The 13889-nt window shown below is 40.9% G+C and overlaps 2 protein-coding genes and 1 long non-coding RNA gene across 11 annotated transcripts in view; 2 read left to right on the plus strand and 1 right to left on the minus strand.

Annotated features, from left to right (window-relative positions):
- The window catches only part of LOC118372956 (guanine nucleotide-binding protein G(t) subunit alpha-2-like), a 50408-nt gene extending 45748 nt beyond the window's left edge, over positions 1–4660 (plus strand). The window contains exons 7-9 of the mRNA XM_052484646.1: positions 1026–1179; positions 3165–3370; positions 4098–4660. Coding sequence (XP_052340606.1) covers positions 1026–1179; positions 3165–3352 — 342 coding nt within the window. The 3' untranslated portion in view covers positions 3353–3370; positions 4098–4660. The remainder of the gene's footprint in view (positions 1–1025; positions 1180–3164; positions 3371–4097) is intronic.
- Positions 2985–13889, minus strand: part of LOC118372958 (guanine nucleotide-binding protein G(i) subunit alpha-3-like) — an 89782-nt gene continuing 78877 nt past the window's right edge. The window contains exons 8-9 of one of the 9 annotated variants that reach the window (XM_052484645.1): positions 6335–6534; positions 2985–3006 (exon numbers count right to left, since the gene is read on the minus strand). In XM_052484645.1, the coding sequence (XP_052340605.1) occupies positions 6353–6534 (182 nt within the window). In that variant the 3' untranslated portion in view covers positions 2985–3006; positions 6335–6352. Of the gene's footprint in view, positions 3007–4912; positions 5528–5767; positions 6535–6929; positions 8754–11560; positions 11770–13889 lie in introns of those variants that run through there. The other 8 variants (XM_052484644.1, XM_052484643.1, XR_008084908.1 and 5 more) reach the window with 8 other exon arrangements.
- On the plus strand, positions 6134–11603 carry LOC127913152 (uncharacterized). Its single transcript, XR_008084910.1, has 3 exons — positions 6134–6278; positions 11082–11143; positions 11473–11603. It is a non-coding gene; the product is annotated as an uncharacterized LOC127913152 (long non-coding RNA).

Genomic DNA, 13889 nt, shown 5'->3' on the forward strand with positions numbered 1-13889 from the left:
CAACCACACCACAGGAGATGCTGATATGAATCAACCACACCACAGGAGATGTTGATATGAATCAACCACACCACAGGAGATGTTGATATGAATCAACCACACCACAGGAGATGTTGATATGAATCAACCACACCACAGGAGATGTTGATATGAATCAACCACACCACAGGAGATGTTGATATGAATCAACCACACCACAGGAGATGTTGATATGAATCAACCACACCACAGATATGAATCAACCACACCACAGGAGATGCTGATATGAATCAACCACACCACAGGAGATGTTGATATGAATCAACCACACCACAGGAGGAGATGTTGATATGAATCAACCACACCACAGGAGATGCTGATATGAATCAACCACACCACAGGAGATGCTGATATGAATCAACCACACCACAGGAGATGCTGATATGAATCAACCACACCACAGGAGATGTTGATATGAATCAACCACACCACAGGAGATGTTGATATGAATCAACCACACCACAGGAGATGCTGATATGAATCAACCACACCACAGGAGATGCTGATATGAATCAACCACACCACAGGAGATGTTGATATGATCAACCACACCACAGGAGATGCTGATATGAATCAACCACACCACAGGAGATGAATCAACCACACCACAGGAGATGATATGAATCAACCACACCACAGGAGATGTTGACAACCACACCACAGGAGATGTTGATATGAATCAACCACACCACAGGAGATGCTGATATGAATCAACCACACCACAGGAGATGTTGATATGAATCAACCACACCACAGGAGATGTTGATATGAATCAACCACACCACAGGAGATGTTGATATGAATCGACCACACCACAGGAGATGTTGATGTGAATCGACCACACTACAGGAGATGCTGATATGAATCGACCAAACCTCACATGGCTAGTGACTGCAGCCAGCTAAGGTTGTTGACGGTTTTGTAGCCCGACGATGATCATGATGATAATGATACGTCATTCCTATACCCTCCTCTCCTGTTTTCAGAACCGCATGCACGAGTCTCTCCACCTATTCAACAGTATCTGCAACCACAGGTTTTTCGAGGACACCATCCACGTGCTCTTCCTCAACAAGAAGGACGTCTTCCAAGAGAAGATCAAGCATGTCCACCTCAATGTCTGCTTCCCCGACTACGATGGTGAGTCCTACTCTGAGTCCCTAATGGCAAAACGTTGTTTGTCCCTGAGCTTTTGGCCTTTCGTTTGGAGTTTATTTACCATGCGACGAATGAATGAAAATATCGTAAATCTCTCACGGATTAGTTTCAAGTTATTGTCACATGCACAAGAACAGCGAAATGCCTTTCTTGCCTGCTTTTTCCCAACAATGTAGCTATCAATATCAGTAGTACAAAAAAACATTCAGAAAAAAATGTGTTTTTGTTCTACTTGACGAGAAACAGAAATAAGAAGAACACGAGAATGTACCAGTCAAAAGTTTGGATACGCCTACTCATTCAAGGGGTTTTCTTTATTTTTTAATATTTCCAACATTGTATAATAATAGTGATGACATCAATGGCCACTCCAATACCTTGACTTTGTTGTTCTTACAACTTTGGAAGTATGCTTGGGGTCATTGTCCATTTGGAAGACCCATTTGCGACCAAGCTTTAACTTCCTGACTGATGTCTTGAGATGTTGCTTCAATATATCCACATAATTTTCCTCCCTCATGACGCCATCTATTTTGTGAAGTGCACCAGTCCCTCCTGCAGCAAAGCACCCCCACAACATGATGCTGCCACCCCCATGCTTCACGGTTGGGATGGTGTTCTTTGGCTTGCAAGCTTCCCTCTTTTTCCTCCAAACATAACAATGGTCATTATGGCTAAACAGTTCTATTTTCATTTCATCAGACCAAAGGAAATTTCCCCCAAAAGTACGATCTTTGTCCCCAGGTGTAGTTGCAAACCGTAGTCTGGCTTTTTAATGGTGATTTTGGAGCAGTGGCTTCTTCCTTGCTGAGCAGCCTTTCAGGTTATGTCTATATAGGACTCGTTTTACTGTGGATATAGATACTTTTGTACCGGTTTCTTCCAGCATCTTCACAAGGTCCTTTGCTGTTGTTCTGGGATTGATTTGCACTTTTCGTACCAAAGTACGTTCATCTCTTGGAGACCGAACGCATCTCCTTCCTGAGCGGTATGACGGCTGCGTGATCCCATGGTGTTTATACATGCATACTATTGTTTGTACAGATAAACGCGCTAGCCTCAGGCATTTGGAAATTGCTCCCAAGGATGAACCAGACTTGTGGAGGTCTACAATTTGTTTTCTGAGGTCTTGGCTGATTTCTTTTGATTTTCCCATGATGTCAAGCAAAGAGGCACTGAGTTTGAAGGTAGGCCTTAAAATACATCCACAGGTACACATCCAATTGACTCAAATGATGTCAATTAGCCTATCAGAAGCTTCTAAAGCCATGACATCATTTTCTGGAATTTTCCAAGCTGTTTAAAGGCACAGTCAACTTAGTGTATGTAAACTTCTGACCCACTGGAATTGTGATACAGTGAATTATAAGTGAAATAATCTGTCTGTAAACAATTGTTGGAAAAATTACTTGTCATGCACAAAGTAGCTGTCCTAACCAACTTGCCAAAACTATAGTTTCGTAACAAGAAATTTATGGAGTGGTTGAAAAACAAGTTTTAATGACTCCAACCTTAGTGTATGTAAACTTCTGACTTCAACTGTAGTTCTCCTTGAGTCCGAACCAATCATATTTCTTACTTAAACCTAACCCAACCCATATCCCTTTACCACATGTAATTACATACTTAGTGTCTCATTTCTTGCCTAAACTTAACAAAATCACATTTGTTTCTGCCCTCGGAGGCAGAGTTGCCATTAGAACAAGGAAAACTCCATTCTGCAAGTGGGGTCTGAGCATATCTTCCCCCTCGGTAACAAGACATTTTGTTACACACTTGATCTCGATCCTCGGTCAGTTCATTCTTTCACTGAAATTCACAGGATTAAGAAAAATCACTTTGAATGAAAGAGTATCTGAATGAAGTATAAAACCCCTCGTATTCCCTCTGTAGGGCCAGACCCATACAAAGAGAACAGCAACTCCTCTGTCAGATTTTCAACCTCTAAACTCTTCTCTCCCTTATAGGGACAAATACATACGAAGACGCCAGTAACCACGTGAAGATGCAGTTTGAGTCTCTGAACTTGAAGCAGGCGGAGAAACCCATCTATACCCACGTCACCTGCGCTGTAGACACACAGGACGTGAACCAGGCCTTCGACACCATCACAGACATCATCAAAATCAATCTAAAAGACGCCGGGCTGTTCTGAGGCAGCTCCTGATTGAAGGTATGAACGTCTATATTACTGCCTGATGCGCGCACACACACACACACACACACACACACACACACACACACACACACACACACACACACACACACACACACACACACACACACACACACACACACCTCAGTGCCCAGCAGGAAATCCCTGTCTGAGAACCGACATCAGTCCTGTCGCCTCACTGACACACTGTAATAAGGGCCAGCTGTGACCAAACTATCGGCAATTCACTTATAACACACGATGACATACTGTATTTGCCTTGACATGCCATTAATATTGCAATGGTCTGAGGCGCTTTGTCCCTTCTAGTACATTTTGTTTCTATGGTTCAGACCGTTTGGGACGGATGAAGGTGAGGATGGATGAGTCATAAAGCTAACATTGACTCAATACTATCTCTGTCCCTCCCTCTCACATCGCCTCAACACTATCCCAACACTATTACAGTCTCCAAAACGGCCATTAGACGGACCTAATTAAACTATACTTTTCTCTAAATAAATGTGGTCAAATATACATTAGAGCAGGGGTGGGCATTGAAGCTGTAGTCTTGGAGCGAGTGTAGGCTTTTGTTCCAATTTGGGTGACCAAAACAAGCTGAATTTGCAGGCATGATCTATGACACAAGTAGCATTCACATAGGCACAACAGATTCTCAGAAAGATTACGTAGAAATGTAAAAACATGCATTCAATTGAAATTCCTATTTTCTTCCCTTCTCCAGAACTTACTTCCTTCCATCCATCAGCCAACCCCTTGGTTTTATTTGGCCACTGTGCTGAAGGAGGTGGACAGTCGGTGGACAACTGCTTATCGGCTGTCACCATCACCACCTCCGAACCCTGGTTCCTCGGACGCTTCCTCTACATCGACATCATCAAAGCCTTAACATCAAGGCCATTGGATTGAAAGAGTATCAAAACATTTGTACAAAAATTTAATTTAAAAAAAGGAAAATGACATAAGGCAGCAGCAGGCCATAAGCTCTTCTTTGAGTGAGGCATTGGACAGGACTTAAATTGTGGAATGTACCTTTAACTCCCTGAAGCTAGTGTTTTTGTCTTACCTTCAGTCGTCTCCTGTGGTCTCCATTTTATCGTTAAAAAAAAGTTATAAAGTAAACAGCTGAAATTTCAATATTTCAAAAGTCTAATTTAATCTATTTTAATAGAATAATAATCTTACACTTTGTAAATAATTAGACTGTGACTGTGAGAAAGAAGGGATCTTGTATTTTTGTTTTTGTGATGTGTGGACACATAAAATAAAGATGCATATACTTCCCTGTTCGGTTTCTGATCGTTGAAGGTTACACAATACTATTATGACATAGTAGGGAACATTAACCCTTTCCCACAGTGCTGGTACACATTTTGGATCCCGGTACTCATAATATTTTAGAGGAAATATTCTATGAGGTGCCAGTACTCAAGTAGTAGAAAATGACAGGTTCTGATATTATAACACCAGCTCACTTCAAGCACTGCTTTGCCATTGGCTGGATTGCGAAATACAAAAAGACAAATATGGAGATGAGCGGAGAGCTTTAGTGCCATAATTTAATGGTGTTAAGATCAACAACATCATCTGTACAAAGTCAAACTGAACCAGAAACATAATGTAGTTACCACATCTGATCAATCTCCAGGGTCATATTCATTAGTGCACACCGTTTCAAAATGGAGCAAAAATGTTCTTATTAAAGTCTTATTGAACTTCCAGGTATTCCCTCCCTGTTTCAGTGTATTTTCTTCTGTTTGGGGGCCTAATGGTGAATATGACCCTGGAATGTATAGTATTGTTTGGGGAAGTGGTGACAGTCTATCCCAGATACAGTAGGTAGTGGCTATTTGGCAACCGTTTTCTGGACAGAATTAACGCTCAGTGGAGTTTTTTTTGGTTCCGAACCAATAATATTTCTTACTTAAACTTAACCCAACCCATAACCTTTTATTACGTGGAATTACATACTTAGTGTCTCACTTCTTGCCTAAACTTAATCAAATCACATTTGTTTCTGCCCTCGGAGGCAGAGTTGCCATTAGAACAAGGAAAACTCCATTCTGCAAGTGGGGTCTGAGCGCATCTTCCCCCTCGGTAACAAGACATTTTGTTACACACTTGATCTTGATCCTCGGTCAGTTCATTCTTTCACTGAAATTCACAGGATTAAGAAAAATCACTTTGAATTAAAAAATATATATCAGAATTAATTATAAAAGGCCATAAAATATCAAGCTGTGAATTCCAAAATTCTCTTTCATGCAGGTAATCAATACTTATTGTGTTGTGATACAGTTATTAATCTCACTTGACAATGATCAATACATGTACAATAATGTGCGGTAGTGAACAAGAGTCCTAAATATACTAATATTGTTCAATATAAAGTGGTCCATTTTCTACACCTTTTATTTTATTTTTAAGAATCAGAAATAAGGATTGTAGCCTGAGTGAAACCTCATGTTAAAGTCAACACAAGACTATTGAATTCATGAAAATATGGCTGATTAAAAGCTCAAAACTGTGAAGAGTCTAGGACCTGCACCTTCAACCAATACCAGGTCTAGGATCTGCACCTTCAACCAATACCAGGTCTAGGACCTGCACCTTCAACCAATACCAGGTCTAGGACCTGCACCTTCAACCAATACCAGGTCTAGGACCTGCACCTTCAACCAATACCAGGTCTAGGACCTGCACCTTCAACCAATACCAGGTCTAGGACCTGCACCTTCAACCAATACCAGGTCTAGGATCTGCACCTTCAACCAATACCAGGTCTAGGACCTGCACCTTCAACCAATACCAGGTCTAGGACCTGCACCTTCAACCAATACCAGGTCTAGGACCTGCACCTTCAACCAATACCAGGTCTAGGACCTGCACCTTCAACCAATACCAGGTCTAGGATATTTTTTTACAGGGATTCAGTAACGACAAAGATCAAATGTCACTGACTTGAAGATCCCTGTCACCTCAGCAGAGTTTACACTCTATTAGGTTGATCTTGATGATGACGGCGTCAAACACGAACTGGACGTTCTTGGTGTCGGTGGCGCAGGTGAAGTGAGTGTAGATCTCTTTAGTGCCCTTCCTCCTGTTGAGATCCTCAAACTGACACTGGATATAGGCTGCTGCCTCCTCATATGTACTGGCACCTGTAATAATAATAACAACAACAATAATGCATTATGGGTACTGTAGTACACTAGATATAGGCTGCAGCCTCATATGTACTGGCACTTGGGTTGGTGAGGAGACAGATATCAGAACAAGAGCATTATGGGTAACGTAGTACACTGGATGGAGGCTACCACCCTCCATTACGTACTCGTCAGGACGACTTATCAGAGTGGATAAGGACTAAGAGAGTCCAAACTGACACGCCTCAGAAAGGAGGGATACATACAGTGGGGCAAAAAAGTATTTAGTCAGCCACCAATTGTGCAAGTTCTCCCACTTAAAAAGATGAGAGACGTCTGTAATTTTCATCATTAGGTACACTTCAACTATGACAGACAAAATGAGAAGAAAAAAAATCCAGAAAATCACATTGTAGGATTTTTAATGAATTTATTTGCAAATTATGGTGGAAAATAAGTATTAGAGGCATCAAACTCCAGTCAGTCAAGTATTAGAGGCATTAAACTCCAGTCAGTCAAGTATTAGAGGCATTAAACTCCAGTCAGTCAAGTATTAGAGGCATTAAACTCCAGTCAGTCAAGTATTAGAGGCATTAAACTCCAGTCAGTCAAGTATTAGAGGCATTACACTCCAGTCAGTCAAGTATTAGAGGCATTACACTCCAGTCAGTCAAGTATTAGAGGCATTACACTCCAGTCAGTCAAGTATTAGAGGCATTACACTCCAGTCAGTCAGTCAGTCAGTCAAGTATTAGAGGCATTAAACTCCAGTCAGTCAAGTATTAGAGGCATTAAACTCCAGTCAGTCAAGTATTAGAGGCATCAAACTCCAGTCAGTCAAGTATTAGAGGCATTAAACTCCAGTCAGTCAAGTATTAGAGGCATTAAACTCCAGTCAGTCAAGTATTAGAGGCATTAAACTCCAGTCAGTCAAGTATTAGAGGCATTAAACTCCAGTCAGTCAAGTATTAGAGGCGTATCTTCCCCCTCTGTAACAAGACATTTTGTCTCACATCTTGATCCTCGGTCAGTTCATTCTTTCACTGAAATTCACAAGATTAAGAAAAATCACTTTGAATTAAAAAATATATATCAGAATTAATTCTAAAAGGCCATAAAATATCAAGCTGTGAATTCCAAAATTCTCTTTCATGCAGGTAATCAATACTTATTGTGTTGTGATACAGTTATTAATCTCACTTGACAATAATCAATAAATGTACAATAATGTGCGGTAGTGAACAAGAGTCCTAAATATACTAATATTGTTCAATACAAAGTGGTCCATTTTCTACACCTTTTATTTTATTTTTAAGAATCAGAAATAAGGATTGTAGCCTGAGTGAAACCTCATGTTAAAGTCAACACAAGACTATTGAATTCATGAAAATATGGCTGATTAAAAGCTCAAAACTGTGAAGAGTTAGAGGTGCAGGTCAAATCTATCACATGAATTCCTGATCCATACGCCAACTTCAGACCATTAACCATACTCAAAGATTGCATTTATTTCTATCTGATAATCTAAAGAAATACCAAAATGAAAAATAAACTAATTTCAACTACTTTATACAAATAACATGCTATAAAATACATGTTTAAAAAAAAAAAAAAAGGGAAATGAAATGAGACATATGACTCAGTGAACGAATGCAAACAGATTGGTGAAAAAGTAAACATAATGAATCGTGAAATGTTACGATGAGAGATATATTCAGCTTGATGATTGGGTCCTTTTTGTTTTCATATATACCAGTAGTGTGTCAATCTATAGATGTGAGCACTGGAATGAAGAGGAGGGATGGTCAAAAATAGTGCACTACATAAGAAATTAGGTTGCCATTTGGGAACTAGCCAAGGATTATCTGTGGGATTTGTTGGTTAATCACCAACGAAATGTCATAAAAACATCACTTCACTCCATATACATGATCTGGAAGTTAAAAACAGAAGTGCTCTGTAGTCGGACTTGGCAGTTCCCATAGACGTCACAGGGAGAGTTTCACTAGTGAAGATTTTATCCACAGTTCAGGTCTGTCCTGCTCCTCGGTGTGCATCAGAGTGTTGAACAAAAAAAACAGGAACCAAATCCCAAAATGCAGCATTCATCAGGTGCTGCATGCAGTGTGGTAACGAACAGTCTCAGTCTCCGGTTCTACTCTCTAGAATCTTCTACGATCATCTAATGCAAACATCCCAAGTCATCATCCCCTCCCATGAGGCTCACCAGACACCTACAAAGGATGAAGAGAGAGGAACAGGATAAAAACTCTGCCAAAGCCCCATTATAAAACTCTGCCAAAGCCCCATTATAAAACTCTGCCAAAGCCCCATTATAAAACTCTGCCAAAGCCCCATTACAAAACTCTGCCAAAGCCCCATTATAAAACTCTGCCAAAGCCCCATTATAAAACTCTGCCAAAGCCCCATTATAAAACTCTGCCAAAGCCCCATTATAAAACTCTGCCAAAGCCCCATTACAAAACTCTGCCAAAGCCCCATTACAAAACTCTGCCAAAGCCCCATTACAAAACTCTGCCAAAGCCCCATTACAAAACTCTGCCAAAGCCCCATTACAAAACTCTGCCAAAGCCCCATTACAAAACTCTGCCAAAGCCCCATTACAAAACTCTGCCAAAGCCCCATTACAAAACTCTGCCAAAGCCCCATTACAAAACTCTGCCAAAGCCCCATTATAAAACTCTGCCAAAGCCCCATTATAAAACTCTGCCAAAGCCCCATTATAAAACTCTGCCAAAGCCCCATTATAAAACTCTGCCAAAGCCCCATTATAAAACTCTGCCAAAGCCCCATTATAAAACTCTGCCAAAGCCCCATTATAAAACTCTGCCAAAGCCCCATTATAAAACTCTGCCAAAGCCCCATTATAAAACTCTGCCAAAGCCCCATTATAAAACTCTGCCAAAGCCCCATTATAAAACTCTGCTAAAGCCTCGAACCTCAGTGAAGAACAAATTCTTATTTATAATGACGGCCTAACAAAAGGCCTCCTGCGGGGATGGGGGCTTAAAAATAAATAAAATAAAATAAAAGATATAGGACAAAACACACATCACGGCAAGAGACAACACAACATAGACAACATCACAGTAAGTTAGCAACACAACATGACAACAACATGGTAGCAGCACAACATAGAGAGATATCTAAGACAACATCACAGTAAGTTAGCAACACAACATAGAGAGATATCTAAGACAACATCACAGTAAGTTAGCAACACAACATAGAGAGATATCTAAGACAACATCACAGTAAGTTAGCAACACAACATAGAGAGATATCTAAGACAACATCACAGTAAGTTAGCAACACAACATAGAGAGATATCTAAGACAACATCACAGTAAGTTAGCAACACAACATAGAGAGATATCTAAGACAACATCACAGTAAGTTAGCAACACAACATAGAGAGATATCTAAGACAACATCACAGTAAGTTAGCAACACAACATGACAACAACATGGTAGCAGCACAACATAGAGAGATATCTAAGACAACATCACAGTAAGTTAGCAACACAACATGACAACAACATGGGAGCAGCACAACATAGTCACAGCACAAAACAGGGTACAAACATTATTGGGCACAGACAACAGCACAAAGGGCAAGAAGGTAGAGACAACAACAACAATCACACAAAGCAGCCACAACTGTCAGTAAGAGTGTCCATGATTGAGTCTTTGAATTAAGAGCGATAAAACTGTCAAGTGTTGAGTGTTTGTTGCAGCTCGTTCCAGTCTCTAGCTGCAGCAAACTGAAAAGACGAGCGACCCGGGGATGTGTGTGCTTTGGGGACTTTTAACAGAATGTGACTGGCAGAACGGGTGTTGTATGTGGAGGATGAGGGCTGCGGTAGATATCTCAGATAGGGGTGAGTGAGGCCTAAGATATCTCAGATAGGGGGGAGTGAGGCCTAAGATATCTCAGATAGGGGTGAGTGAGGCCTAAGATATCTCAGATAGGGGGGAGTGAGGCCTAAGATATCTCAGATCGGGGGGAGTGAGGCCTAAGATATCTCAGATAGGGGGAAGTGAGTCCTAAGATATCTCAGATAGGGGTGAGTGAGGCCTAAGATATCTCAGATAGGGTGGAGTGAGGCCTAAGATATCTCAGATAGGGTGGAGTGAGGCCTAAGATATCTCAGATAGGGGGAGTGAGGCCTAAGATATCTCAGATCGGGGGGAGTGAGGCCTAAGATATCTCAGATAGGGGGGAGTGAGGCCTAAGATATCTCAGATAGGGGGGAGTGAGGCCTAAGATATCTCAGATAGGGTGGAGTGAGGCCTAAGATATCTCAGATAGGGGGGAGTGAGGCCTAAGATATCTCAGATCGGGGGGAGTGAAGCCTAAGATATCTCAGATAGGGGGGAGTGAGGCCTAAGATATCTCAGATAGGGGGGAGTGAGGCCTAAGATATCTCAGATCGGGGGGAGTGAGGCCTAAGATATCTCAGATCGGGGGGAGTGAAGCCTAAGAGTGTTTATAATAAACCAATACCAGGTCTAGGACCTGCATCTTCAACCAATACCAGGTCTAGGACCTGCACCTTCAACCAATACCAGGTCTAGGACCTGCATCTTCAACCAATACCAGGTCTAGGACCTGCACCTTCAACCAATACCAAGTCTAGGACCTGCACCATCAACCAATACCAACAGCTTTAACCAAAACTAACCTGTACCCCCGCACACTGACTCAGGAACCGGTACCCCCTGTATATAGCCTCGTTATTGTTATTTTGTTGTGTTACTTTTTATTATTTTTGACATTAGTTTATTTGGTAAATATTTTCTTAACTCCATTTCTTTTACTGCATTTTTTTGTTAAGGGCTTGTAAGTACGCATTTCCCGGTAAGGTCTACAGTTGTTGTATTCGGCGCATGTGACAAATACAGTTAGATTTTATTTTATTTGAATACCAGGTCTAGGACCTGCACCTTCAACCAATACCAAGTCTAGGATATTTTTTTCACAGGGATTCAGTAACGACAAAGATCAAATGTCACTGACTGGAAGATCCCCGTCACCTCAGTAGAGTCCACACTCCTTGAGGTTGATCTTGATGATGACGTCTGTGACGGCGTCAAACACGAACTGGACGTTCTTGGTGTCGGTGGCGCAGGTGAAGTGGGTGTAGATCTCTTTAGTGCCCTTCCTCCTGTTGAGATCCTCAAACTGACACTGGATATAGGCTGCTGCCTCCTCATATGTACTGGCACCTGTAATAATAATAATGCATTATGGGTAGTGTAGTACACTAGATATAGGCTGCTGCCTCCTCATATGTACTGGCACCTGTAATAATAATAATGCATTATGGGTAGTGTAGTACACTAGATATAGGCTGCTGCCTCCTCATATGTACTGGCACCTGTAATAATAATAATGCATTATGGGTAGTGTAGTACACTAGATATAGGCTGCTGCCTCCTCATATGTACTGGCACCTGTAATAATAATAATGCATTATGGGTAGTGTAGTACACTAGATATAGGCTGCTGCCTCCTCATATGTACTGGCACCTGTAATAATAATAATGCATTATGGGTAGTGTAGTACACTAGATATAGGCTGCTGCCTCCTCATATGTACTGGCACCTGTAATAATAATAATGCATTATGGGTAGTGTAGTACACTAGATATAGGCTGCTGCCTCCTCATATGTACTGGCACCTGTAATAATAATAATGCATTATGGGTAGTGTAGTACACTAGATATAGGCTGCTGCCTCCTCATATGTACTGGCACCTGTAATAATAATAATGCATTATGGGTAGTGTAGTACACTAGATATAGGCTGCTGCCTCCTCATATGTACTGGTACCTGTAATAATAATAATAACAACAACAATAATAATGCATTATGGGTACTGTAGTACACTAGATAAAGGCTGCAGCCTCCTCATCTGTACTGGTACTTGGGTTGGTGAGGAGACATATCAGAACAAGAGCATTATGGGTAATGTACTACACTGGATGTAGGCTGCCACCCTCCTCATATGTACTGGCACAAGGCAGCTGTGGTGAGGAAATGGGACACCATGAACCTCTAAATCAACATAAACAAAAAAACAAAGACATAACAAAAGTTACCAATTCTGTGCATTATACATATATTTTAAACGTTTACTACTACCCTACAACTAATACCGAGGAGAAACCTCATTCAGTACATCTCCCTAACTATTCAACCTACTCTATTCTACAGCGCATTCCCCTGTCTCCTTAAATCCTATAAACAGGACGACTCGTCAGAGTGAATAAGGACTAAGAGAGAGGTCTGGCTTATCCAAACTGACACGCCTCAGAAAGGAGGGATACATACATATTTAAAACACCTATTCTGAAGTGATCTAATAGAGTTGGATTAAATTATTCAGAGACTAAGGGTTATATCCATATCTGGTTAGTATTAGAGGCATTAAACTCTGTATTGGTCTGTCTGGTTAGTATTAGAGGCATTAAACTCTGTATTGGTCTGTCTGGTTAGTATTAGAGGCATTAAACTCTGTATTGGTCTGTCTGGTTAGTATTAGAGGCATTAAACTCTGTATTGGTCTGTCTGGTTAGTATTAGAGGCATTAAACTCTGTATTGGTCTGTCTGGTTAGTATTAGAGGCATTAAACTCTGTATTGGTCTGTCTGGTTAGTATTAGAGGCATTAAACTCTGTATTGGTCTGTCTGTCTGGTTAGTATTAGAGGTAATAAACTCTGTGTCTGTGTCTCTGTGTTTGAAACTGCAATTTTTCTGTCAGCACCATGACAAAAGTGTAGAATTGCAGGAAATTAGCTCTAAAACAGCCACATTTAGGGGCGGCAGGGTAGCCTAGTGGTTAGAGCGTTGGACTAGTAACCGGAAGGTTGCAAGTTCAAACCCCCGAGCTGACAAGGTACAAATCTGTCGTTCTGCCCCTGAACAGGCAGTTAACTAGGCCGTCATTGAAAATAAGAATTTGTTCTTAACTGACTTGCCTAGTAAAATAAAGGTACAAAAATAAATAAAAAGAGGGTAGCCTCTAAAACTGTGCAATTGCTGAAAAAAAATCTGTCTGTATGGTATGTTTGTCTGGTTAGTAATAGAGGTATTAAGCTCTGTATGGTTAGTATTAGCAGCCTGGTCTCAGACTACAAGTAACATACTAAACGGACAACTTTAGCATTAACTACTTTTAGCTATAACCCACAACCCAAAGGTTGTGAGTTTGAATCTCATCACAGACAACTTTAGCATTTTAGCCAATTAGCAACTTTTCAACTACTTAGCATGTTAGCTAACCCTTCCCTAACCCTTGTAGCTAACCTTTCCCTTAACCCTTTAACCTAACTCCCAAACGA

This window comes from Oncorhynchus keta, chromosome 28 (assembly GCF_023373465.1).
Source record: "Oncorhynchus keta strain PuntledgeMale-10-30-2019 chromosome 28, Oket_V2, whole genome shotgun sequence".
NCBI lineage: Eukaryota > Metazoa > Chordata > Actinopteri > Salmoniformes > Salmonidae > Oncorhynchus > Oncorhynchus keta.